This window comes from Perca flavescens, chromosome 20 (assembly GCF_004354835.1).
Source record: "Perca flavescens isolate YP-PL-M2 chromosome 20, PFLA_1.0, whole genome shotgun sequence".
NCBI lineage: Eukaryota > Metazoa > Chordata > Actinopteri > Perciformes > Percidae > Perca > Perca flavescens.
Genome location: NC_041350.1, coordinates 19,595,692 through 19,622,186, shown reverse-complemented (window position 1 = coordinate 19,622,186; position 26,495 = coordinate 19,595,692). Strand labels below are relative to the sequence as shown.

General features: G+C 43.3%; 1 protein-coding gene across 3 annotated transcripts in view; it reads right to left on the bottom strand.

Annotated features, from left to right (window-relative positions):
• Nucleotides 1–23,705, bottom strand: part of meis2a (Meis homeobox 2a) — an 80,713-nt gene extending 57,008 nt beyond the window's left edge. For all 3 annotated transcript variants that reach the window (XM_028566088.1, XM_028566090.1, XM_028566089.1), the window contains exons 1-7: nt 22,895–23,705; nt 22,186–22,412; nt 20,508–20,649; nt 20,203–20,253; nt 19,680–19,730; nt 19,017–19,166; nt 10,350–10,464 (exon numbers count right to left, since the gene is read on the bottom strand). In XM_028566088.1, coding sequence (XP_028421889.1) covers nt 10,350–10,464; nt 19,017–19,166; nt 19,680–19,730; nt 20,203–20,253; nt 20,508–20,649; nt 22,186–22,412; nt 22,895–22,906 — 748 coding nt within the window. In that variant the 5' untranslated portion in view covers nt 22,907–23,705. The remainder of the gene's footprint in view (nt 1–10,349; nt 10,465–19,016; nt 19,167–19,679; nt 19,731–20,202; nt 20,254–20,507; nt 20,650–22,185; nt 22,413–22,894) is intronic.
• Between the last annotated feature and the right edge of the window lie 2,790 nt (nt 23,706–26,495).

Genomic DNA, 26,495 nt, shown 5'->3' with positions numbered 1-26,495 from the left:
GGTATTTCAAATACTGTATCCATCTTATTTACATATGGTGGAACAAACATATTAGAAACTGTTTACAATATAATACAACTCAACACCATAAACTACAGCCTCAGAAATGACCACAGACTTGAATCAACACCTCTCTAACGCAGTGATTGATGGTTCAATAGTGTTACAAAGGTACAGTAGGGTTGCATTACAATAAAGTGTTTTTTTTTGCTTTTTTTGTTCGCCACTCAATGCATGTGTGTTTGTTTTTCATTTTCTAAATGCAACGATACCAATCCACCCTTATATAAAATGGCCACTGTAGGCTGGCCTGGCAGCGAGATGGACCTGACTCACAATGTGAGCTCCTAATCGCCTCGCCTCGAAGTTAATATGCAGCATTAAAGTTCCAGAAGAAAGAAAAAAAGCTGTTCCTCTGATGCTATTAATTAGCTGTGTTCTATAGCTCTCAGCTTTTTGAAGCTCTCCATCTCCCTTTGTTTCACCCTCTCTTTTCTTTTTTTTTGTGAGGCCTTCGTTATTGACTTTTCAATTTTCCCCTCACATCCACCCCCTGCACTAGCCGTAGCACCAGAGCTTCTGCAGCGGTGCCCAGCCCAACAATACCCCCAAGCCCACTCTCCAAGACGCTGGCTGGGGAGCCCGGAGAGCTGGGCCAGCCCTACAGCTCCCACCAGCCCACCACTCACTCCCCACGGGACCAAAATCAAAGAGAGAGGCCCTTAAAATATAACCATGGGTATAATGAGGGTGCTCCGAAGAACAATAAGCATATACACCAAAGGAGAAAGGAGAGTAGGAGTACAAAAGAAAGAGAGAGAAAACTATAGGAATGTCGGCCTGAAAGTGTTCTAGAGAAGTGCACAACAGAGGGTAGATGAGGAAAAAAAGCAGAATGATACTGTGCTTTGGGAGAAAGGGCAAAGGGCCACAGCCAGTGGTGATGGTAGCCAGGGCCACGCATCTATCCGACCACGTATCTGAACCCAAAACAACAAGGGGGTCTGCCGCATGCCTCTGGAGCCGAAGGGAGCCAAAGGGAGCACGACTAATTTCTGCACAACAATAGGCCTGGATGGGCGCCCACACAATGGCAGGTGCTTTGAATAGCAGCAGGGCCCTTACAGCAGGGATCTTCTCCTCTCTCACTCCGAGGGCTTGGGCTCTGGCTTGTGTAACCTTTCATTTTCAACTGGGCTTCCTTTTGACTCATAAAGGATGAAAATGAGCTCATGGGGTGGGAGGGGGGGAGGGACGGGGGGCAAAGGAGTAAGATACAGCCAGGCCTGTGAGGCAGAATTCAGATCAAGTCTGTCTGTGTTTTCTGTGCATTTTATCTGCCTCTCTCTCCCTCCTTTCCTCCACTGCTTCTTCTCTCTCTCTCTCTCTCTCTCTCTCTCTCTCTCTTCTCTCTCTCTCTCTCTCTCTCTCTCTCTCTCTCTCTCTCTCTCTCTTTAAGTTTACAGTAGCTCATTCTCTCGCTTTTGCTCGTCTCACTTTAACTCTGCTTTTTTCCATTGACTGTTGGTGTGTTGTGTTGTTATTTTCTGTAACGGTTGTGTTTGTTGTGCTGCTGGGCTGTCCTGTAGGCCATGATGCAATGGTAAAGGCAGTTTTCCCCCCACCTTAAGAGCATTCTTTCCGGGGTCACAAGGTCAGGCTTCACAGATGTCTCCTGCAGACACTCAGTTGTCTAAGGACTGCATCCCTGGGAGTAAGCATTCGTACTAAACAATGCAGGCCCCCTCCTCACTTTGGAAAATGTTAAATGTGTTTTTCTTTTTCTGTCTCCCTTTTTTTCTCTACCCCTCTGTTTTCATTGTTTTATTTTTGAATGAAGCTATGGAATGAGTGCAATTTTTCCAAGGTGGAGGTTTTTGTGTTTAGATAATGAAAGCAAGCTCTGGTTATCACAAGATAGTGGTGTTTTCTGGCTGCTTTCATTCTTTTGAACACTCCCCGTCTCCCTAAGTTTCCTGCAATTGTTCTAATGGAGCCTTAGTCATCCTTGCCTGATGGCGGAGGGAAAGATGCTTTTAAAGGTCTTTTTCTTCTCTCAGTATGTGTGTTGCCAGGAGAAGAAAAAATGAAAACATGTAGTAACTGTCCTGAAATTCACACTGAGAGACAGATACAAGAAGCCCTTGAGTAAGCAGGGCAGAAGTCAAACAAAGAGCGACCCTAAATGAACAGAAAGGCAATATTTGAACTAGAACATCTCTGTGCAGCCTCAATCTCAACAAAAAAAATCTATAGAAGAGAATTCCTGTGTCAAATGGCTTTCATTAAAAAGAAATCAGCTTCTGCTCTTTTAGGGGGCGGAGCGTGACACTGGTAAAAGAGAGGAGGTTGCAGCATTTAACATGCAAGTTCTGCCTCAGTACATGGAAAAGTGTGTAATTGGAACAACGTTTAAAAAAAATCCAGGCACTGAGCTATGCCTGAATATCTCACTCCTTTTCATCTCGCTTTCCCTTGTTCCTTTTTCTCTTCCTTCGTTTGATATGATGTTTTTGCTTCCCCCTCCAAACATCTTCTCTGTATTCTGCAAATTGATAACCCTCTAAATGAATTATGGTAAATGCATAATGAAGGTTTTCCCAGCTTCAGCCCTGCAGCCAGCCAGGATGGAGCATCTCGTTTGGCATGTTTGATTCGTTTTGTTGCGCATTTAGCCCCAGTGTTCCTTCAGAGTGTTCAGTGCTTGGGGCATGTAAATAAGAAATTATCCTTGCTGACTAACATGGCTAATACCTCCTCTGGGGTAATCAAAAATTATTAGACGCTTGCTTCCAATAAACATTAGGGCTCATGGCACTAACCACTGTCAAATCACTCACCTCCGCCTGCTCCCCAATAGCCATAAAATGGGGGAACAAAAGTGATCAGGTGTGAAAAAAGCACTCTGGCTACGTGGAAACTGGGAGACCACGATACTGCTATTATGCCTAAAAAAGCAGCCCTTGGCTTTAAAGCATGTACTAGAGTCGGAATCAGACTAGAAAATGAGCTTATCTTGCATAATGCCCTCTAAAGCTTTGCATAAACGTAAAAGATGTGCGCGTGAAAATCAGCAGCAGAGACGAAGAACTCGGATTGTAACACACTTCCTTTATCATCCTCCCACTCTCTTGGACGGCGGCAGCATGGTTAAAGCACTACCTGTAGGGTATAGCTGCTCTGTTCAGTTCCAAATATGCTTCAGTGTGTAAACCCTGGTTTACACAAGAGAAAACCACACAGCAAGTGAACAAGCTATAGCTGGCCTTGCTAAGCCACTCTACTCAACCGCTTGCTGTCTTTTGGGAGGGACCTTTGCTGTGATGTGGGGTTTGGATATTAGGGGGAGGAGAATTGGGAGGGTGGGGGTGGTGGAGGAGATTAAAGAGCCAAGGGAGGCAGAAGAAAAGAAAGAAAGTAAAAGAGCACAAGGCCCATTGGTCAAACACAAAGGGGAAGAGAGGGAAAGGACATTTGAAGTCAGGGTTAAACTCCAAATAAGCACACCTTAAACGGGCCTGTGTAAGCTGGGTTTTTGGAGTTTCCCTGCAGGTGTGCCTTTGACAGACTTGGCCTCTATAACCTCTCTCTGATCTAGAATGGGGCCCGGGGTTGGACACAGAAGAATCCGGTGGCATCTTGCTGCCTCTGCTTCCCATTCTATGACTATTACATTCACACATGCTTACACTCTGTAAACACACGCACACAAACACACACACACACACACACACACACACACACACACACACACATAAGGGGAAAACAAATCTGGTGAGGACTAGAGCAATTGGATTATCACCTCTTAAGGGTGACTTCTTGGCTGACCCCCTTCAGGCTAGCCTGCTGAAACAAGACAGAAAATTTCCTGGGAAAACACTCTCCCTTTAAAGAACTGAAGCACTGTCACCCTTGTGAAAATACAGCGGCGGCAGCATTAATGGACGTGAAAATGCCCCTTGGGGGCACATGCTCAAATCCCTTTTAGACATATTACATCAGACCTCTGTGCACTCTTCCTCATCACCACATGCACTGGAGTAATCAGCCAAGGAACATGGGTGTGTAAATGTATAATGAACTGATACAACAGCACCGCACTCTGTCTTTGTTTTTGGCCCAAGCCTTTGGGTAAAAGGGAGAAAAAGTCACTCCCCTCCTTTTACTGTAGTTCAATCATGATTACTTCCCTTCAACACCTTTTCCTTTCTGCTTTTTAATTATGCTCAACTCACTCCCAGATAAGCTTAATCTGCTTCTCAGAGAAAGAGAAGAAAAGAAAGAAAGAAAAAAAAAAGGTCTCCCCCGAGCTTTCCCTTAATGGCGCAAAACAGACAGACATTCTCCTCGACTGCTGTCAGAATAATCTGGGTAATTTTTTCCCTATGTTCTCCAAACATTAGTTTGCACATTAGGCTCACCCAGTTAATGTGCCTTTCCTGCTGTGTAGGACCCAGTTCCTGGCCAAGCTAGGCCACGCTGGGTTAGGCCGGGTCGCGCCGGGGGCCTGTTCCTGATTACGGACCAGAGGGACCAGGCCCCAGCCAGAGCCGAGGGAGAACAAGAGGAGTGGAAAGAAGGAGACGGTAAGAGGAAGAGTGGGAAAGAGGAGAAAGCATGAGCTGCAGTGTGGATGGAGTGGTGGTGATGTTGTGGGTAGAGGACTATGTTACTGGAAGTGGAGCTGACTGTACTGGCAGCCCGCATCCTTTTACAGTTCCTTTGCTTTCGCTGTTTTCATGTGTGTTTTTTTTCTCTCTCATGATCTATAGACTCTAAGAACGTAACACAGGGTCAGGAGAAACACAGAGAGACATAAAAAAGGAAGAGAGAGAGCGGAAGGGAGGAAGGAAGGAGGGAGCTGAGGGAGCTGATCATTCTCTTTAATCACATTTTGGATGAGGGCCAGGCAGTCTGCGGTACTGAGAGCGAGACTGAGAGGGGTGAGAGAGGAGAGGAGTGTGAGGGAGACGGTGAGAGAGTGTGGGGGGGGGGGGAGAAAGAGAGGTAGAGAGAGATGAAGGAATAAATGGAAGGAGAGGGGGAGAGAGGATGAGAAAGGGACTTATGGAGAGAGGGAGAGCGGGGATGAGCCTGAGAGCAGAGCCCCTTGAAACAGCTTGAAGTGCAGCAGCGCTTAAGCAAGAGTGCACATATGCCCACACATATTATGTCTGTGTGTGTGTGTGTGCAGGGGAGAGTGACAGCCGTTCCCGTAAATGCCCGTGAATGCTGAATCCAGCAAGAATCTGGTGTTAGAGCAGAGGCAGGGAAAGATCCATTTTAAAACTATGTGCATTAACTATACTTTTCCCCATAGATTAAGCACTCCACATGAATAATTTAGCCTCTCTTATGCTAATGGGATCATGAAAGTATCCCCTCCGTACCGTGTTTTCTCCCCCTCCACAGCAACTCTTCTCGGCTTTCAACAATGGCCCTGCCCCTTCCCAACAAACCATCAGACAGACCTACTGTACTGTTTTCACAACAGACACCTGACTGATGGGGCTGACATGTAGTGACAAGGCTAAAATGGCACACGGTAGCGTGTTGAGAAACGCTGTGGCATTGTTATCTTCATTAAGCAGGAATATCTTTAAGTGCAGTTCACTCATGCGCTGATGGCAAGATCTTGCAAGTTATAGGTTGAATGGCGGCACTTGGTGTAATGTTTATGTGATCGCTGTTGCCACTGAGCTGGTTTTGTAAGTTTCTACCGAGGGCAGACTACTCCGCTTACACTTTCTGCTACACTGTGGTTCTCTGTGTTTTCTTTTGAGAGGGGAAGTGGACATATCCTGTGTGTTTGTGTTTCTTTGGCCTTTTTTTGTTCAGCCTCTGCCATCACGCACTAAAATATACCAAGGCACACATTTACAACACATACACACCCTTGTTGCTTCAGCATTGTGTTGTGGTGAGGTGGGGGCACTGTGTAAAAAATTATCAGTGCTCCAACAGCTGGGAGTGAGAGCCATGAAACAGCAGGGCTTGGGTCTGCTTTATTGTTTATCTGTTGTTTTATGGGCCAGTGTTCAGCTTTAATTACTACACTAAATTAAACTCTAACAGGCACTTAGAGAGAACCAGCTAACACACGCACATGCATGCATGCACCCACACACACACACTACATATATATTTTCTATACACAGACACACTTCTGCTGATCTTTCTTGTTGTGGTTAAATTTTTTTTCATTCTTTCTTTCTCTTCTCTCATTTTTGAGTCTTCTTGAGCCCTAAGTGTAGCAAAGCCAAAGGTCTGGAAAATGCCACATTCAACAGGCGTCGTTCATGCTGGGAGTCTCTGGTCGGACACGGAGAGTCGTGTCCCCACCAGGAATGACCCCCCTCTGGTGAGCTCAACCACAAAGTCCTTGCTGAGTGGGGCCCCTGGCCAGGGCCAAGGGAGCTCACCACACTCCCCACGGATACACACACACACACACACACACACAGACACACACACACAAATGTACCACAATACCATCAAGCGCAGCATGCTCCCTTGGAGCCGAACACTCACGCTCTCCCTCTCTTCCTCCTTTTCTCTCCATCTCTGCCTCTCTCAATCTCTCTAGGGAGTCTGTCTATCTGCAGAACATGGGGATTGTTCAATTGCTGAGAAAATGTACAAAATGCTTTCTCCTCTCTTCTGTTGAGCCTTTTCCATCCACAGTAGAATTGTACAGAAAGCCTCTTTGCTCACCACTCAAGATGTCAACGTGGATTTCGGTCTTCATGCATAGCTAATAATTGCAAGTGTGGACTGGAGCTAAGGCATGCGCACGCACATTCAGACACACACATATGCACATACAGCAAGAGGGGAAAACATTACCTACCGTGCTGAATCAGTGTTGGGGATTTACAGTTCATGACTGAGTGCATTTGACTCAACTGTGTTTGGTGTGGGCAGAGTATTTCATCACGCTGCTCCATCACACTTTGGGTGTTTAACATATTACGGACACCTGCTTGGAAACGACTGCTATCTTAAGGCACGCACATTCATCAACTTTAACTCCCTGCAACTGATGTCTCTGATGTTTCTAGATAAGCTTGGAGGAGTTCCAAAGGACTGTTAATCAAAATTATGTGCGAGCAGGGCCAATGAAGTTATTGTGCATTACCTTCTGAACCATCTCCCATTTGTTTATCTAGCTAGAACATAGGGAGTCACTCTCTAAAAGCCAGTAAGTGAGAGTGCAGAATTTGCCCTGAGGGGGATAATTCATATTTTTGTATTTTTGGGAGGGAAATTCTGAGAAAAAAGGGAAAAAAAAAAAACTCTGTTAAGAGCAGGAAAGGGGGCGGGGGGGGTTCTGAAACCTTTCTCATAGGTGTCAGAACCTTAACTGGCAATCTTTACTCACAGCTATGAGCGTGCTTTACCTGGGTTTACTACATATTTGTGCACTTGCTAAACTGTTTTTTGGCATCGGTTCAGAACAATGCTCAATGCTGAGATACAAGCCAGAGATTGTGCAAGTGAATTCTGACCTTCCTGAGTCCTGTATGCACTGGATATACAGTACTAAAAAAAAAATGTATGCGAGTGATACTGATCTTTTTTCTTCTGTACACCCCAAAGGGAAGGGAAGAAACAAGTTCAAACTTTTATTTTCTTTTACTCTTGAAAACATTTGGATCTGGTCACTGTGAGACATGCTTCACCATTTTTAGGAGGGGTGGAGTCACATATTCAACACAGTGACAAACGCTTCTGGACCAATTTTTGAGGTAAATGTTTTTCAAGCCACAGGCACGCATACAACACACCTTTTAAGATGGGAGATGGCAGAAGAAAGTTGATGTTTTTCTTGGAAGCTGAAACCCAAAAAGCACTGTGGGTCTCTCGTCCTCTCTCCCTCACTCACTCCCATCTTATTCTGTCTTCCTCAACTGATCCACATCGTCACCCCTTTTAACAGGGGCCAAGCTGTTAAAGACCCCATTACTGAAGTGAAGCACACATTTCATATTTTCTCTGTGGACACAAGAGTATGGACTACAGATTTTATGTGGAAATGTATTGAGATCGGAGGCGAGTTCATGCGTGGAGTGGAGTGGAGGAGAGGAGGGGGAAAAGGTGGAGAGGTTGGGGAGGGAAGGCTCTGTCATAATGGAAGGGCCAGAGTCGGGAGTCAGCGAGCGCTTCAAGCGTTAACGTAATTGCAAGAATGTGAAAAATGAGGCGGCGGGGCTCCCGAGCGGAGCGAAAGGTCAGAGCATGCCTCACACAAAACAACTGGCTGGAGGACGGCCTCATTAGACCATTAAATCAGCTGCCCTCTCTCACTCTCTCTTTTTTTCTCTTTCCCCTTTTTTCTCACTCTGCATACTTTTTCACCTTCTCTACTCTTTCACCTCTGCACTTCAACGTCTCTTGCTTCGCCTTCTTTTAAATCTCTGCGTCTATTCGATGCTGCTTACTTTGCTTTAACCATGTAAGATCGAGCATTTAGCACTCTTCAGTGTAGGTCAGGCTCTGGCCCTGATCTAGTCCAGGCCTATCTTGGCCCAGTGCGTGGTGCTGTACCGTAACTGTCTTTGGCCCGTATTGATCCGCTGTTACTGGATACGGTGGGGAGAGGAGTCGATAAGTGCTCTGTGGATTACAGGTCACTTGTACTTATGTGTGTAAAATAATCAATAGGCAGTGCACTTCTTTCTCTCATCCCCCCTCCTCTCTCTCTGTTGTTCCTGCAGTCTTCATCTCCCATGCTACTTGCAATTGCAACGATGACTGCAAGAACTCCACCTATGCTCTGTCTGTTGACCTGCAATCTTACAGTGTTTCTAAGTAATATTATGACTTCCATGTCAAAAAATCCAACACCTAATTTTCTCATTTCTTTCTCTCTCTCTCTCTCTCTCTCTCTTTTTCTTCTCTTTCTGCAACTGTCCCTTTGCTTTCCTCATCATGTAGGGGGCAACCAAAAGCAGAATAATAGAATTATCCCCATCAGGATCAATTAAGTGTCATATTATTATACCCCATTCCTTCATTATGCTTACAGTCAAACAGACGCTTCCTGTTGCTTAGCCAAGACCTAGCTATGCTCATCTAGCCTGACAACAGCCTGTGATCCAACTAGTCTTGACACAGCTAACCACAGAGGTCTGATGTGGCCCTCAGCCTGTGGTCATTAATGGTTCAACTGCTGCTTCTGCCTGAAGAGGAGAAGATGATTTAAACGACCCCACCACAGACACTCCCATCGATACATTTGATCGCTTATCGGCAAAACGATAGCCTTGAACGGGACACGACAAGCGCCTTCACTCACTGTGAGTGAGCTGTTGAGCACGTTTGTGTGTGTGTGTGTGTGTGTGTGTGTGTGTGTGTGTGTGTAGATGGTGTGATGAAATTTCATGCAAAACCGTGGACACTGCCAGAGGGCAGGATACAGAAAGAGACCCAAAACACACACACACACACACACACACACACACACTCTCTCTCTCTCTCTCTCTCTCTCTCTCTCTCTCTCTCTCTCTCTCTCTCTCTCTGTCTCTGCCGCAAGTGAAAGGAGATTGTGGTGCATTCAAAACAAGGAAAGACAAGAAAAGAAAGGCCAAGAGCGCATCATCTGTTCTCTTAGTTCAGGCAGCAGTTGCATTTCATAAACAATTTTAACCTCACAATGTATTGATGCTCGTCCTCACCTCTAAATTCAACTAACAGCTTGCTTGTGACAATTTACATGTCAAATTTGATACAGACCGTGACAAAAATACAAGGCAGATAGCTGTGACTTGCACAAACTATCTGTAATAATTCCAAATACATTTGTTTTGAAATGCATTATTGCTGTTTGGCAGGTCGTGTACTAGATAACAGAAGGCTCACTGAGACATAATTAGGGGCTGTTGTGTGAGCAAAGTTAATATGGTTTAAATGCAAGCAAGAACTGGCAGAAATATAGTATTAATCACCAGCTTTTGTTCATCTCTCTAAATAACAACATTTTGGAAAGCCCTTATACTAGGTTGGTGTATTACAGTGGCTGTTGATTGCGTTTGTGCGTGCATGTAACAGTGGATAAGCGTGTTCATTTTTAGGTGTGACTATGTGTTTACATGGACGCCAGTCAAAAAGCGGGATAATCCAATGTGCAAAAGGAGGGACTGGGACATATGTGCCATCTATTCACTGTAGATCTCCCATTAGACAGGGTTAAAGTGGAGTGTTGGCAACTCTATCAATGTATGATGATTAATATGTCCTGCATAGACTTGTGCCTGTATGTGTGTATGTTTATGTGTTAATGCTTGAGTGCACAAGTGAATGCATGTACCAGTGTGTGAGTGTGCATGCCCATTTCTGTGCTAGCTCACCTTGTTCGCTGCTGTTGTCACCGCTCTGTGAAGCATGTCCCCCGCTGGAGGGCCCCGGTGTGCCGGCTGAGTGTGTGGAGGTGGCGTCATCATGGTCTCTCCAGGAAGCTGGGTTCTGAGGTTTAAAAAGAGAGAAAGCGAGCGTGGGATCCATCCATCCATCCGTGCATCCATCCACATTCCCCGTCCAAACCGCAAACCAGGAGCAGAGAGAGCAGGAAGGGGGGGGGGGAGTAGAGAGGGAGAGACACAGAAAGAGAGAGAGAACACATGAGTATGCTGGAAAAGTGAGTGACATTTGTAAGAGTCTACAGGCACTGTAAAGGTCCTTGGCCTGCTTACATTCTCCTGGCAGGGCAAAGAGCCCCATCGCCTATTTCCCCAGCTAGCAGACAATCAACCATGCCACTAGAATGGTAGATGAATAGAAAGTAACTAATGCACTAAAGCAGCTGGCAATAAGTCAAAACACTGTAATCAAAGTGTTTCATTAATGCATGAGAGCTGAACGCAGCACGGTTGGTGTGGCGTTTGATTTTGAACGTTGCAAGTGGGGCACTTGTGAGTAATTGTCTAAACACATATGGCAGAGCCCAGTGGAGTTCGTTTATACCATAACCAATTGAGACTTCCGTGTCAAGTGAGAAATATAGAGGTAAAAAGTCCAAACACACCACAGCCGCCATTAATCATTACCACTGTCAGAAATGAAAATAAGATATGACAGTGATTCTCCTGCTAATCTGCCAAAAATGTGTACACACCCACACCGACATACACACACGCCCACAGAGGCTTGCAAGAAAATACACTTACGCACACATGCTAATGACATAATAGAGCAAGAAGTATAAACACACATGCACACACACTCACATTTATATATACAAACACATGCTAAAAAAAAAAAAGTGTTAAATCTCTGCTGGGTAACTTCAAAGAAATGTCCATAAACAAATTCATAGCTTTTAAGACGTCTTTCTTTTTTCCCTTCCCTCCCTCTACAGCTCATTTTCTCTCCTTCTCCTCCTCTCTTTCCTGGTCATTCCTACTGCCCTGTCGGTGCACACGGAGAAACAGGATTTTCTACTGTACAGGAAAGGCTTTATCAGTGCCACATGAAGGCAGGCTGGACGTGGTATTTCCTCTGCCATTCGGGTAATAGAGGGACAGACGGATCACGTCATTTACTACACTCAGACACACAGGCTCAATCCAATACACGCTCCAAACAGCCTCTCGCATAGAGTTAATACAGCTTCATAGCTCACACAACCCTAGCTAGTCTTTCCCAATTTAACTTGTCACCTGAGCATGATGACAAAATGTTGGCGGACGTAAGCCCAACGTTGTCTGGGGCCTGAGAGAAGCGGCCCCTTGAGCAGAGCCCAAGCCAAACAAACACAGGCCTGCACCAGGGCTTCCCACAAACCTCAACCCACTTCTCAGTTCCCGCTATGGGTTTTTTTTCTTCTCCCTCAAACACACATAAACACATATACATACATACGAAAGCAGAAGGAAAACGTACACGCCAGAGAATATTCCAAGAAAGAGATCGTTTTTACCATTTTGTCTAACTTCAGTTCCTGGTGAACTTCTTTTCCCTCAGCTCCCGCCAGAGAGGAGCCTGCCTGCCTGCTTTGGTGCCCCAGTCAGAGTGAGCTGTACTGGTGGAGGACAGACAGGATAGTGCCTGGAGACTGGTGTAGGTTTGCAGGGAAAAAGAGGATATAAGACAAGCGGCTGCCGAGCTCCCTTGGGTGCGCGTTCCTGATGTGCTGCTGCTTGTTCTGCTGCGGAGGCGCGGCTGCTGCTATGCCTGTGAGCGAGGCCCTTTTATCTGCTAAGTTTTTTGGGGAAGGAGGGCTGTTTTCTCAAACAGCTCGGAGCTGAAAACAGCAGACAGAAACACACAAGGCCCTTCAGACCCTCCGCTACACTCAAGGCCCTCTCAGCGTCAGCTGTTCACCGGATGGCAATCAGATAAAGAGCTCGGAGAATTGCTCAGAAGAGGGGTACGAAGACAGGGTGAACAATAGCCCGTGCGTGGGTTTTAGCCCTCCAGAGTGAGCGGAGGGAAAAGTGTCCCTGCTCTGAGAGGGATGGATGATTGTGATGTGTTCCCGCTCTGGGCCACTGATCAACACATGGTACACTTCATGGGAACAAGGTCTGTTGTCTGTTGTTCTCAACACAGCATATGCTGAGTCAAATCAGTAATGTGGGAAAAGTCAGGCTAATTCTGTCAGCGTCACATGGAACATGGAGGGAAGGAGGTAAAAATCCCAGACTCCCAGAGTACATAGTGTATTTAGGCAGAGCTGGGATCAGTGCTCTCCGTTGTTGTTCCAAGAGAAGAAAATGACTGGGTTCAACTTCCTCACAACGAGACTCCCACTGCCGGCAAGATGCGAGACAGACCTCAAAACTATGCTCCCTGCTCTCACACACACACACACACACACACTCTCTTGCTCTCTCCAACACTTAACAGCTATGGCCACAGCACAGTTTTAATGCAACAGCTGAATCGATAGGACTTCATTTAGCTATCATTGCAGAGTAATGTGTCATTTTTAATGGTGCTGGCACTAAATTAAATTCAACGACACCTCAGCTAATGGTGTTAAAGGGAATAATATTTGGCTGTGATTTGCTACCCTGTGGGTTTAATTGGTCTGTATGGATACAGATAAAGCTTTGTTAGTTTGTTTCTTAATGGGCAAAAAGCAGACTGCAGCACTTTATATCACATAATAATAATAATACAGTAGATACTACGCCTAGTTCATATGCAGTAGCTATCTTTAATGAAGCACACTCTCCTTTTTTAATACATGTAAGTCACCTCTCATTCATAACCCTGTCTGCAAAACAAAACAACAAATATCACAGCAAAAGCGTTAACTTTCCACGCTCAACAAGGCGACAAAAGCAACAGCCTTTCCTCCCCATGAATAATTTAGTGTGCCTCTCTGCGCTACGGAGGGTGCATCACCAGACACCGCGTAACACAAACACACACACAACCATTTTGTCACAACCCTCATGGGTCTGATAAAGTTCAAACAAGTTGGGGGGGAAAAAATCAAGTCACCCAAACAGTCTTCTTCAACCTACACAAAGAAGTCCTCGAAAAAAGAAGAAGAAAAAAATAAAGGAAGAAGCAAAAGAGAAGAGAAGGCCTCTGGCCCATGTGACTATTCCCTAAAGCTGGGCATAATTAGGAGTCAAACATGGTTCACTCCATGCTCTTGCCTAATTGTGTTAAAGAGCAGTGTTACCAGGAGGAGGAGGAAGAGCAAAAAAGGCTAGCAAGCAAACGCACATACATGTGCAGGCGGGAACGCACGCATACGCGCACACACACACGCACACACACACACACACACACACACACACACACACACACACACACACACACACACACACACACACACACACACACACACAATAGGACTAGATAGAGAATAAGATACAAAAGAAGCATGGTCTCTAGGGGCAACTGTGTCTATTTGCTGGGGTTAGCAACTGGCAGCTGATAATACAAGTTGTAATTAATATAAAAGCAGGAGACAATATGGGGAGGAAGGCTTGTAGTGGAGCCAGGCCACAGGAGAGCAGGAGAATGCTGCCGTCTCCTCTGCTCCTGTCCCCCGTTTCTCATTTACAAACACCTGCCTGGCACAATCTCACTTCCCTCACTGCACTCTGCCTACATCCCTAGGAATTTCAGATAAAATTGATTTAGCAGCATCATTGAATTTCCCTCAAATTCCCCTGAAACCTGGAGGAAAGGGAAGAAATCTGTTAGCGTACTAGCAGCGTGAGGTAGGCTGAGAACGACTAGCCGTGTGTGTGTGTGTGTGTGTGTGTGTGTGTGTGTGTGTGTGTGTGTGTGTGTGTCTTGCACTGCCACTGCGAAGAGCAGCTACAGGAATCCTGTGCTGAACATGTACAGAATCGCTGACACACCAGAAACACAAGGGCCCGTAAATCATCGAGCCAGCTGACATTTCAAGGCACATCTTGCTACACGGCATAAACAGAGTAAAACTCTTCACACATTTCTGTTGGGTTGAGCACATAATTATACACAGCCTCTTTAGAAAAGTGTAGGTGCACCTCTATTGAACAACTCAATTTACAACACCCTCAATTATCCAGATTATAAAGAGTCCTTAATTTAGCATGTTTTAACAGACACCAGAGATTGAGTGATTGTATTTAAGCTACAAAACTTACTCTGAGACAAAAACAACCTGTTTTACTGTCTTCATAACACACATCAAAATGACTATTCCAAAATATGAAATAGTATTAATATAAAACACACAAGTCATTATAGATAAATCTAGTTGCAGTAATTCCTTGTAGCAAATAACCCTAAAATATGTAAATATACACTCAATGGCCACTTTACCACGTACACCTGTACAATCTAATCCAACTTTTCTGCCATAAAGTCTATTTTTATAAGGCTATAATAACTTTTTTTGTTGACACTCACAGATGTGTTGATTAAATTTGATGTTTTAGCATTGAGGTCAGTTAGTGATGATGTTATATTGAGAGCTGTTCCTAATATTTTGCCCTTCATGTATGTCAACATTTTTAACCACTTCTCAATATCATGTAGTCCAGTACAACACCTTAATAAATAATAAACATGTAATTGAATTTACACATTTGCATCTATATCGACAATAACTGAACATTATTAACTTTGTTTAAGGTAGAACTGATGGCGGAGCTGTTGTATTGAATTACAAAGTGTATGCCTGTACTAAAATGAACGAACTGTATGTTGCATTTCAATACAGTCAACATACACGCATCTCACGATCCTAAAACGACTGTGCAGCAACTGTTCTTCATTGCAGTCATTTACAGCATGCATTTAGTTCAAGGAAGGGGTGTGTGGGAGATGCAACAAGTGAGCCTATAGCCTCTCTCTCAAGCCGCGGTAGCGATGATTAGATATGCCTGCCAACAGGGCCCTGCCTCTGAACACTAATCAAATAGGAAATGTAAGCCCAGACATCCCCCCATCACAAAACAATTGTGTGGAACAGACAGAGCAGTCCAAGTCAACGCTGCACTGTTTTTTACAAGAAGGGGTGGGGGGGTCGGTCCCTGAGGAGAACAAAGCTAGTTGAATTAGAACACCTCCAAAACTGAGAAATTCCACGGTTCAGCAGGCCGGCTCGGCCCGAGGGCTCTCTGTCCACAGGCAGAGAGCCTGTGTATGCCCCGCACCCTGCATACTGACATACAGAAACAGGACATTACTGAGCACCCATATCTGCTGATGCACACAGTAAATCACTGCATGGGCACAAGATGAACTATTGCTATTACTTGATCGAACCTGTGACATCACTATGTTTGACCAATGGTCTACAGCGCCCAGAGACTGTACCAGAGAATCAAATGTAAACAGAAAGCTTTTTTCCCCTTTTTTTTCCCTTTCCAGCCATGCAGGGTCAAGATAAGCTACGCCATAACCTCTATGGGAACCACTATCACTCCCTGAGGACAGCTCTCTAAAACAAAGCACCAGGACCTGCAAATCCTACACACTTTCTCTGTAACAAATCTGAAACTATGCAGAAATCCAAAATCCAAAGAAAGTTTCAAAAGCTTAATGCATATGCATGGAGGAAATGAAAAGCCCTCTGCTAATATGTAAGCTTTCCTGGAGAAGCGGCACAATAGCACGAGAAGACACAAAGGCTAATTCATTAGAACAGATAATATTCAGACACTGTTAATTCTATTTGCCTCCCTAATTGGATGTAGCACAGAATAGACATAAATTGTATTCATTAATTAAAAGACAAGAGAGCAAACCATTGACAAGCACACACTGTATCAACCGTTTACAAATCTACACCGCTCTCTGTGTTGTTTTTTTCTCTCTTCCCCATCACCCTTCATGTGTAATACATCTTTTTTTCCTTTCTTTTAATTGGGATGGGGTTGATCTGAGGAGGGGCAATGAGTTAGGAAGCCTTGGGTGGGCTACATGGTTGAGATAGTCACCGCAAGCGAATAAGGGAAATCAACAGTGTCAGCAAGGCCTCATCCAGCTCTCACTATACTATAATCCAATCATCTCTAAGACAATGCTGCATTCAAGTGTAAATAAAACTGTGCTTATTATGCTCAGCTGTCAGGTATGAAGAAGGGAGAGGAGGGAAACAGAAAGAGGTAAAAAAAAGGAAGGAAACACACACACACACACACACACACACAAACACAAACACACACACACACATACAAACAAGCTCAATGTGCCGCCTTCTTCTCAGTGAAGAGCCTCATCATCTCCAGAAAAACCAACTTTCACCAAATGAGATGTAGCCCAGGGCTATATATTAAAAATGCATATCAAAGCAAAGAAAAATGGACGTGAGAGATTCTAACTAAATAAATTAGCATATCTAACTATCAAACCGCCTCCCTCTCCTCAATGAGAAGTGAGGACAGAAATGAATAATAAAATAAAGCCAAATACAAACGAATTAAATTAAAAATTAAAAATTTAAAAGTAGGGCAGAAATTGTTTTCCATCCAGCGGCACAGTCTTGCAGCCAAATGCATTTTAGGCATTGTTTCCAATATTCAAAACACATTTTAGGCATGAAAAGCTGGACCCCTTTCAATTAGACAGGGAAATTACTGCTGAAGAAGTTAACTATTTACTACAAAGATCATGACGGCACAGTGCACATTTTCACCTCAATGGTTTCACTTTCTGCAAATATTATTTTCTACTAAACCCTTATGAGGTGCACACATGCTCTCACACGCATTGTATTTTATTTATGAAAACAATAACTATAAGCGTGTGTATGTTTCCATAACATGTAGCTACTCAGCCATGATTAAAATCACTCTCAGCACAGACAGAGCTCTAAAAGCTAACAAGGTGGGTAAAAACTCTCTTCTGCTTTTGTCAAATTCAGCCCAGCAGTTTGATATAGTAAAAAGTTCACTGGTGCCACAGAAGTGAAATAAATCCCTCAAAACTTAAACACCTAATGAGGTGGTCAGTCCAAATGACTTCAAGATAAATGGCTTGTCGCAACCTTCTTTGTTTATTGCTGCTCCTGATTTGCTTTATTGGCATATCTAATTTTCTAATTATCAAAATATTTCTCACAAGTGGACTGATGACAAAGCTGGTGTCAGGGAGCACTGGAGGTACCAATGGAAATTGGCTTGAGTATCAACCATCTGCCATGAAACTAAACAGGCTAGTTTATCTAATCTCTACAATATAAACAACAGCATGCCTCATTTCTACACTTGTGTTGGAGGACCACAATATTGCCGTTTTGACCGTTTCTCAAACCAACATCGGCATCTTCGGTCTATCTATGTTTTAATTCACCTTGTGCGGTGCACTGCGTGGCCATGTAAACGCGACGGGCTTTCAAAGGGAATGCACTGCTATTAGGCCTACAGCCAGACCCAACAGATGTAGCGCAATGACTTTGCATAACACTTAAATCTGCTTTAATTCCTAATAGGCTTGGCCTTGTGCTACACCGATATTAACTAGTCACGTATACGTGCAATAGCCCGCTCATTTTTACCCCCACCAAAACATTAGCTTTATCACAGACATGCAAGTAGCAATAATTCACCCGATATCAACTCAATAATACACTGTCAGCTCAATCCATATCGCGGGGAGAGCCTGTGTTTATTACACCGAAAATGCATGATTTAAACCAGGGAATCGATCTTCAAATTTAAAGCTACTGTACTTCAGGTGCATATAATTGAATTCAGCATTATGGAGCCTCCAGCCATAAAATGGGGAACAGAGGAGAGAGCCACTGCAGAGCAAACCACACGGCAATCAATACGAAACAATTAAACACATTAACATCAACAGCAATGGAAGTCCTCCAGACGAACCATCAGATGCCTTGTGAACTTGACATTGATGGTAAGCCTTTAGCTCTGAGATCTATTTCAATAGGCTACCACTTTCTCCACCTCTGCAGCAAAATCCACAGCTTTACGCACAGGCCATATCCAGCTCCCACAGCCCCAAATATAAAGCCCTTTTCTTTTTAAATATTGGCCTAAAGCTAAAGCTTACCGCTGATACCCTGCTTTAACGTTAAACCTGCGTAACAGATAATTTGCCTCTTTTTTTTTTCTCAACTCTCCATAATGCACGACAGCAATTTGCACAAGCGCACCCTCTAATATGCGCGCGCGCGCGCGCACACACACACACACACAATCCATCCTCGAGCACACAAGCAAGCACGGACACATTATGCACACATGACTGCCCCTAATCAAAAGACTAAAACAATAACTCAGTCTATTGTATCACATCTAGCTTTTGACCTTAGAACATCGATCGGCACATTTTCCTTGCAGAACAGAGCATGCTCTATTTACTGATGGCACAGCAGGGTCACACACTGAACACAGGCGACATAGCCCAAAAGTTGGCATTATGAGACACATCAAACAAATCTGATTATCTTAAACCAAGCCGATTATTCATATGCATTGTGTTTTAAAAAATAAATAAAATATATACAAATGCCCAGTGTTCTCTATCAGTAGCAATAGACATACAGACACGGACCCAAACAGCACATTACTTATGAATATAATTCTGTTACTTACATGATCTGCGAGGTTAGTCGACGATCCCGAGAGCTCTTCGTGATCTGATTTTGAGCTGCCATCCCGTTCGTCAATAACTAGATCTATTGGCATTTTTCCTTTCAAACAACTGATGTACCGGTGGCAAAAATTGTCGCAGAGCTCGTGCACCTATAGAAAAAAAAGGAAGAAAACACCTTTTTTTCAGGATGGGGAAACGCTTCAGCCAGTCCAAGAATAACTCCAATTAAGGGGCATTATCGGCGTCGAGGAAACAATAGTGAAATTGTTGCAGTGCTTATTATTCTCCTGGGACTGGAGCAACAAGTTGAACGACAAAAAATAAACAGCATGCCGTCAGCTGGTGGAATAATGAGCAGTTGAAACTAAATCTGCGGATCGATAACAACGTGCAACGTGAGCAAACAGGCTCCAGCATATTTTATCAATAGTCACAGAAATAGCTGGCTAAATAAAATAGCATATTTTATGAAAATGATAAACCGGAAACTTTCTCCCAATGCTGGTTTATATATTTTTTTATTTTTATTTTTTATATCTGCTAATAACTAGCCTACAGCACTGCACTGAACATTGAAGTACGTTAAATAATATCAGTTTCATTGGTGCAGGTGCACGGCGTCATGCGTCAAATCTCAATTTATAAAGAATGATCATATTTACCTTTTCTAATTCCAAGAGGTGAAATCGTAATACTTGTATGGCTTGTATCATCTGAAAAAAGGGCAAAATAAACACAGTTCACATCACAAAATGTACAGGATTCACATTTCTTTACACTTGTACAGTATTATGTGATAATCCGCCCGTCATAACTCTATGGAGTGCCCTAAAGTCAGCAAGAGCAAAAAAAAAAAAATAATATATATATATATATATATATATATTTATATTTTTTATTTTTTTTAACTCTTAACAGGAAGCTGAATTTCACAATCTAATTGGTCATCACGCAACGGTCAGCTGGGTCAGTTAGAAGGGAAGACTGAGCACTGACAGCGGCAAATGTGGTCACACAGCTTCACTTCAAAACTGACCTGACATCTATGCGGGAGTTTAAATCATACGTTCACATGTTTACTGTGTGATGAGGCGGACACTCCAGAGTATACCAAAACAAAGCAGAGTAGAACCGCGCCGAAGCGGCAGTTATTGAGAGACAAGAGAGGTCAAAGTGTGCGCTTACCAAATTGTCCAACTCTGGATTTGATGAAAATAAAGGTTTTTCTGCTCGGACCTAAAATAATACACCAAATGTCAAAGTTAGTTTGGCATGAAATGTGTTGTCTATTCCTATAATACAAACAATTCTCATAAATGAGCTTGTGTTTTTAAGTGGAAATTCTGCAGAGAACACACACTATTTATTAATCATATCAAAAGAAAGTTTTATTGCAAAAAAGAAAAGAAAATATAAAGCAGGCATTAAACTATGTGCCCTGACGCAGCCACAACATCCAACATATTTATTTTTAATATTTCGAAATTGACCTGTTTGGCAAAGACTGCAATGTCCTCATTGAAGGAGTCTGAGGAGCAGACATCGCCGCCTGCTACGCCGGGCTCCCTCGGAGTACACGTCGCCAACTCGCACTTCTCAAAAACCAGCGCGAGCAGTGGGAATAAAGGGTGACTGCAAGAGGGGAAACACAGCCTGAGTACAAGCAGCACACCGGCTCCACAATGCCCACTGCAAAAAATGTCCAATCAACCTGCATATCTGTCGGCCCCTACAAATTCTCTATATATATATAAATATAACACATTTGGATGGGATCATTTTACTTTTATCATGCTGTAGTTTCTACACACTTCTGTCCAGACACACGACCGCGTTTTAAAATAAGGCAGACAACAACTAAAACAATCCAATCTGGATTCTAGATTCTTTTTTAGAAGCTGTTTTAAGTTGGAACACGCATCTGGAATATTTTACTCCTCGTTTTGGGGGAATTTAAGGATTTTAGAGTCAATATGTTGCGAATCGACTTGTTGAGACTGACATTTTTTGCAGTGCAAACTAGAAACGGCTGAGAAGTCGACAAAACCCAACAACAACAAAAAACAACACTGACACACTTTACAGCAGTTAGTGGGGGTTTAGAGAAATTATAGTCTTGAAATGAAATAATATTTTTGCAGAGTTACACTACAGACGTAGGCTACTGGAGCACCGAGGAGTTTACTATAGCTTCAAAAGTGAAACGGAGGTGATTAAAAATAGGCTAAGTCTAACTACTGTTCAATCAACATCATGAGACAAACAGTCACCACAATTACTTTTAAAAGCTAATTTATAATTTCAGAATAAAATGCTATTTCTACAACAAACTTAACTTCATAAAACTGGCTTTATAGTTTCTTTATTTGTGTCATTTAGATTTGTGTCAGTATAAAAAAAAATAAAGGTAAGCGTCTGAAAACGTGAGTTAAAGAGATGAACAGGATTTACTCTGCACTACATCCCAGATTATAATGATACACTGTGGATTATAGCACTTTCTGTGTATGTGTGAGCAATGTCTGGAAACATTTTTTTTTTTTTTTTTAAGTTTTGTAATAATCCTTAAGAACGTCTAAATGTCATTGATGTCATACATTTCATTGTTTGAAAATAAGGTGACGCACGTATAATTATAAAGACACACTGTGCGTTGTAACGCGCTGTGTGTGTTACTGTAAACAATATTTTACAAAACATTTGAGAAGTTTTTTGCAGGCAGCAACGAGGACGTTTAAATGAGTCCAGACCTTTTTAAAGGATAGGCAAACAATATTAGGCTGTGATATTAAAGCAGACTTTACAACGTGGAGCAATTGTTGTGATGTTGAAAATACTTTTTTTTAATTATATTTCCATGCAGTCTGTGACTTTAGAGCTTGGACTGTGCACAGAGAGCTTCCATATTATTGTATAGCTTGTATTGGAAGCTCGAGGCTTACTCTTACTTACTGCAGGCTTCACGATGCCTTGTACAATGCGTATAAAATTACACATCAACAGGACTCCCCTGACCAACAATAGAGCTCCAAAACTGCGGTCAGTCCCGCACAAAACACTATTTGAATTTAGTGGTGGGAGAGGAACTCCAATAAAACTAACTTAATGAAAAGCTGAGAATTTTGGGGGAAAATAATTGCACGCCTGTTCGGTTCATACAAACCTTACCCGTAAATTTGATCTTTATCCCTCTTTAAAACGTCGTTGACAGCAGAGCCCATGCTGGTGGGCATAACGTTTGGATGCGGAGCGTGGGCTCCGTAGTGCTGGCTGGCGTGCAGCGGCGGTCCGTGGTTCAGGTGGTGGACCTGGGGAAGCGGCCGGGGAGCATGTGGGTCCCCGTACATCGACGCCGAGACTCCGTCCATCCCACCGTAGTGGGCCAGCTCATCGTACTGGGAATAACAAAAATCAGAGCAAAAGTCAGCGGGTTGCCCGGTTACTTTTTAAACAAATGTGAAAAGTACAAAAAGCATGCCGTCTCATTTGGAATACACGCAAAAGGAGGACCTAATAAGCTTTGAAAATGCGCTGCAGCCAGGGCAGAAAAAAGTGTTATACATTCTATCTGATGAAACGGTTTGTCATTACCAAAAACATTATAACTGAGGTGCTGCACGAAAGAGAGTTTGGAGGGTGAAAAGAACGAATTAGTTTGGAGTCTCCTGTGAAACTGATCCACGACTGTCGTGGAGGCTGTCGGTAAAAGCAGAGGCTGTCACTTTGCTTGAAGAGCAGGGGCGCTGCAAAAATGTCAAATATAGCGGCTTTGATATGAATACTTTGTGAATTTGCCACCAGCCGACAAGAGGTTATCGATACGAGTGCCTCCCTACAGTGGATTTGAACAGGTAAGTGTAGGAGATTTAAAACCTACCCTTTGCGCCATCAGGCTGCGCTCCAATAAACTCCTGAATCTGTCGTATATTTAATATCCCAGTCCCGTTTAGAAAGTGATTTAGAGGCAAGATTCCTTTTTCAACCAACTTTGCGACTTCTCCTATTCGCCAGTGTGGTTCAGTTGAAATCGTAGCATCAGGGAGTTTTGCAATTTTTCTCGTTTTCCCTCTTTCCTCTTAAAAAAAGAAAAAAAATGCGCCAAAGTGAAGGTTACAATCGGCCCATCAACAACCTGCATGTAACTAAACTGTCGTGTCTCATGGCTTTTTGCCACTCCAGCTGTCAATCAAAGCCAGAGGTTGTCAAGGTAATGAATGAATGACGGTTGGTGATGATGTTCAAGAGAAGGACGAATCTTTTTAGTCCGTTTTCATCCCGCAAGTCCGCGTCTCCTTTAATGCCTCCAGATCGCTATCTTGTTTTATTATCACTGTAAAAAAAAAAAAAAAGAAAAAAGCAGTAGAAATTAAGAGACTGCGATTCAGATCTCTCCTTTCTTTCCCCCGTAGGTATTTCGTCTATCTGGCGAGACTGAGATGAGTGAGTGTCAGCGAGTGTTGGCAGGTTGGCTGCTAGCTTGCTTATAGAAACAGAGTCAGTTCGCAGCGCTGAGCGGTGGGCGAATGAAATGACGGATCCCGGAAGTAGCGGTGGCCATAGCCAGTCCTACAGCAGCTCCAGAAAAGAGAGAGGAGAGACCAAATCTTGTGATATGCAGAGTGTATGCGAAGCACAGGGACGGCTTCAACTCCACACTGGGGGTAAAAGCCAAACCAACACAGCTCCAAACTCCCACCCAATTCCTTTTCGCCGTGAAGAGTCCTAAAGAAAAAGCAGAGAAGGCACAATGAGGAAGGTTTACCAGCGCGGACACTTCGGCTGCAGCTCCTCTGAGTACAATCAAACACAACTCTGACTGAATTAAACTACATGAATCATGGTTTATGGTAATAAAAAAAAGAAGACGTTTATTGTAAAGCATATTTACGCATGACGCATGCACACTTTACGCACGGTAAAATGTAACATTAACAAAAGACACAAATATTTGAACTTTTATCCATCCTTACAGTCAATGATAGAAGTTAAACTAAATATTATAAAAAAACATCTTCAGGACATCTTATGTGAATGCTGTATTTAATATATGAGCATGACGCTTACTTGTTATCTGTTTTGTGGTTATAAGCCGGTGTGCCTAATATCACAGTAATACCTCCTAATCTTATAGCTAATTATTGCACTGCTCTTTTTAGCAAATTAAACGACATGCAGCACCCCTCTAAGCCCAGAATGAACTTTTCCAAAAGGGGGAAAAAAAAAAAAGCTTTTGTAGAGAAAGTAATTTTTCTTTCGTCCAATCCCCTCTCTTGATAGTAATCCGTGCCTTACCTCAGAGTAGTCAATTATCAAAGCTCCCCAAGATCATCAATCATGTGAGGAGATTGAAGTTTAGAGGAGGAGCAACGCTCTGGCCATCGATTGCAGTGAAGCCCTTTTTGGAGCCTGAGCACTTTTACGCACAAAACAGAAGCAGGCCATCTATCCCCTTTAATATTTAGCTCCATCAATGCTAATATGGCATCATGGCTGTATTGATAGGTTCTCACATAAAGACTCCATTTATGGCTCCGTGACATTTTTGATGGTGGAAATTAATTATTCACATGGTTAGGATTAAGGTAGACACACGCTCAGGGACATGGGCTGTGGCTACTGTTGGAGGGTCAATAAACTCTCCCAACAAACAAAATAGCAAACAGAGTTGATGAGGTCGATTACAGAAATAGCTGTTCTTTTTTCTTCTTCTTCTTCTTTTTTTTTCCAAGGAAAACGATTCAATAAATGAAACCGTGACAACAGTTATGTTTGTTGGCATAAAGGGGGGTGGGTGGGAAGTGTAGGACTGCAGGGTTTGACAAACGGCTGTGTGGACATTTCAACGTGCAATACCCCGGGAAGGAGCTGCAGAGCGGTGCGCAGAGAGCCAAGGCATTCACCGTCTCCAAGTCTCTCTTACACTCTGTAAACACAACCAGCCCGGAAGACTCTGCTATTGAAGACTGATATTTTCATAAGCTAAATACTATCGTTCACATTGATTTGTGCGCTCACGCTTGCCTTTTTTTTTTCTTTCATCCTCCTCCTTTGGACAACCACGGTAAGTAGTATGCACCTTATATACTGTATCTGCAGCTTTGTTGTGAACGCGCGTCATTTCACGGTGCAGTAAAGGGAAAGTTTTGAGGCTCGACTATAAAAAAAAAATATATAACATATTCTCATATGTATGTTTAAACGATAGAGTATCCTAAAAACCCAAACGCTGCAGCGAATTGTTAAATATACATACTTCCATATCTTGCAATGTTACCGCATTTTATTTCGCATTTATTTTGGAAATATGTGATTTGCCCCCGAGGAGAGTGATGTAAACACCCGAAGAGCGCGTGAAAATAGCAGAAGCTAATTATGCGTGTCCAATGTACGGCTCCACAGAAACACATCCTTCCCTATAAAACTTCCAGCAACGACTCCTACTAACGACGTGGACATTTTAAAACTCCTTCTTTTGTGAACTATTTATTTGAGTAATTAATGGAAGCCATACACACAAGACATCATCATTAACAACGTTTAGGTTGCGAAATGGGTTAATTTCGCCTAATAACAGCTTTTGATGCGACATTACACGAGTCGGTGTTTAATTTTCTAATTTCATTTTAATCATCATTCACTCAATAGGTAATTCAAATTAATTTCGCTCATAAACAAGACCTGTGCCAACTTAAACTCCCTTTGCTTATAATCTGGCCGCGTTTACAAGCCAGATAATTCCAGGAGGACACCGATCAGACAATTACAGCTTTTAAGGAGTTTTAGATTTCTCTCAAGTGGCTTTCACGTTGCGACCCTTCTCAGGTGCACACACAACTCTTATGCGTATATATGAAGAGAAAAAAAAATCAGAGGATGGCATTAACAGGCGGTAAAATTTCATCTGGTGGTGTCAAATTGAGGTCAGTTTAGGGTTAAAGCTCTCGGTGTCCGTGTGGGACATGGCCAGCTGCGTTTGGATTCATTAGGGGTGGGGGGGGAGAGGATCCATTTCAAGGAAAACACTACTGGGACAATCAGCAGGCTAAAGATCCACTGCATGTCACATCCTAAAGGTGCACCAGGACCGCATGTCACCGAGCTCCAGCACTGAACTTCCACTCCTCTGTTTACTCTTTGCAGGATTTACAATCCCTCTCCCCCTCTCCTGCCCTGCAGGGCTCGGTTGTACACACGCACGCACATACACACACGCACGCACGCACACACACTCACACACACACACACACACACACACACACACACACACACACACACACACACACACACACACACACACATACAAGCCTGTTGCTAAATATGGAGAGAGGGAGAGAGAGAAAAAGCATTGTTGATTTAATTCCCTCAAAAAGATCACTGATATGAAACGAGCTTCAAATCCTCTTAGTGACCTTAAACACTCCTGGAGAAACAATTGGCGCTCAACCATAGGAACAAATAAAATCGCCCTAATCTTGTTT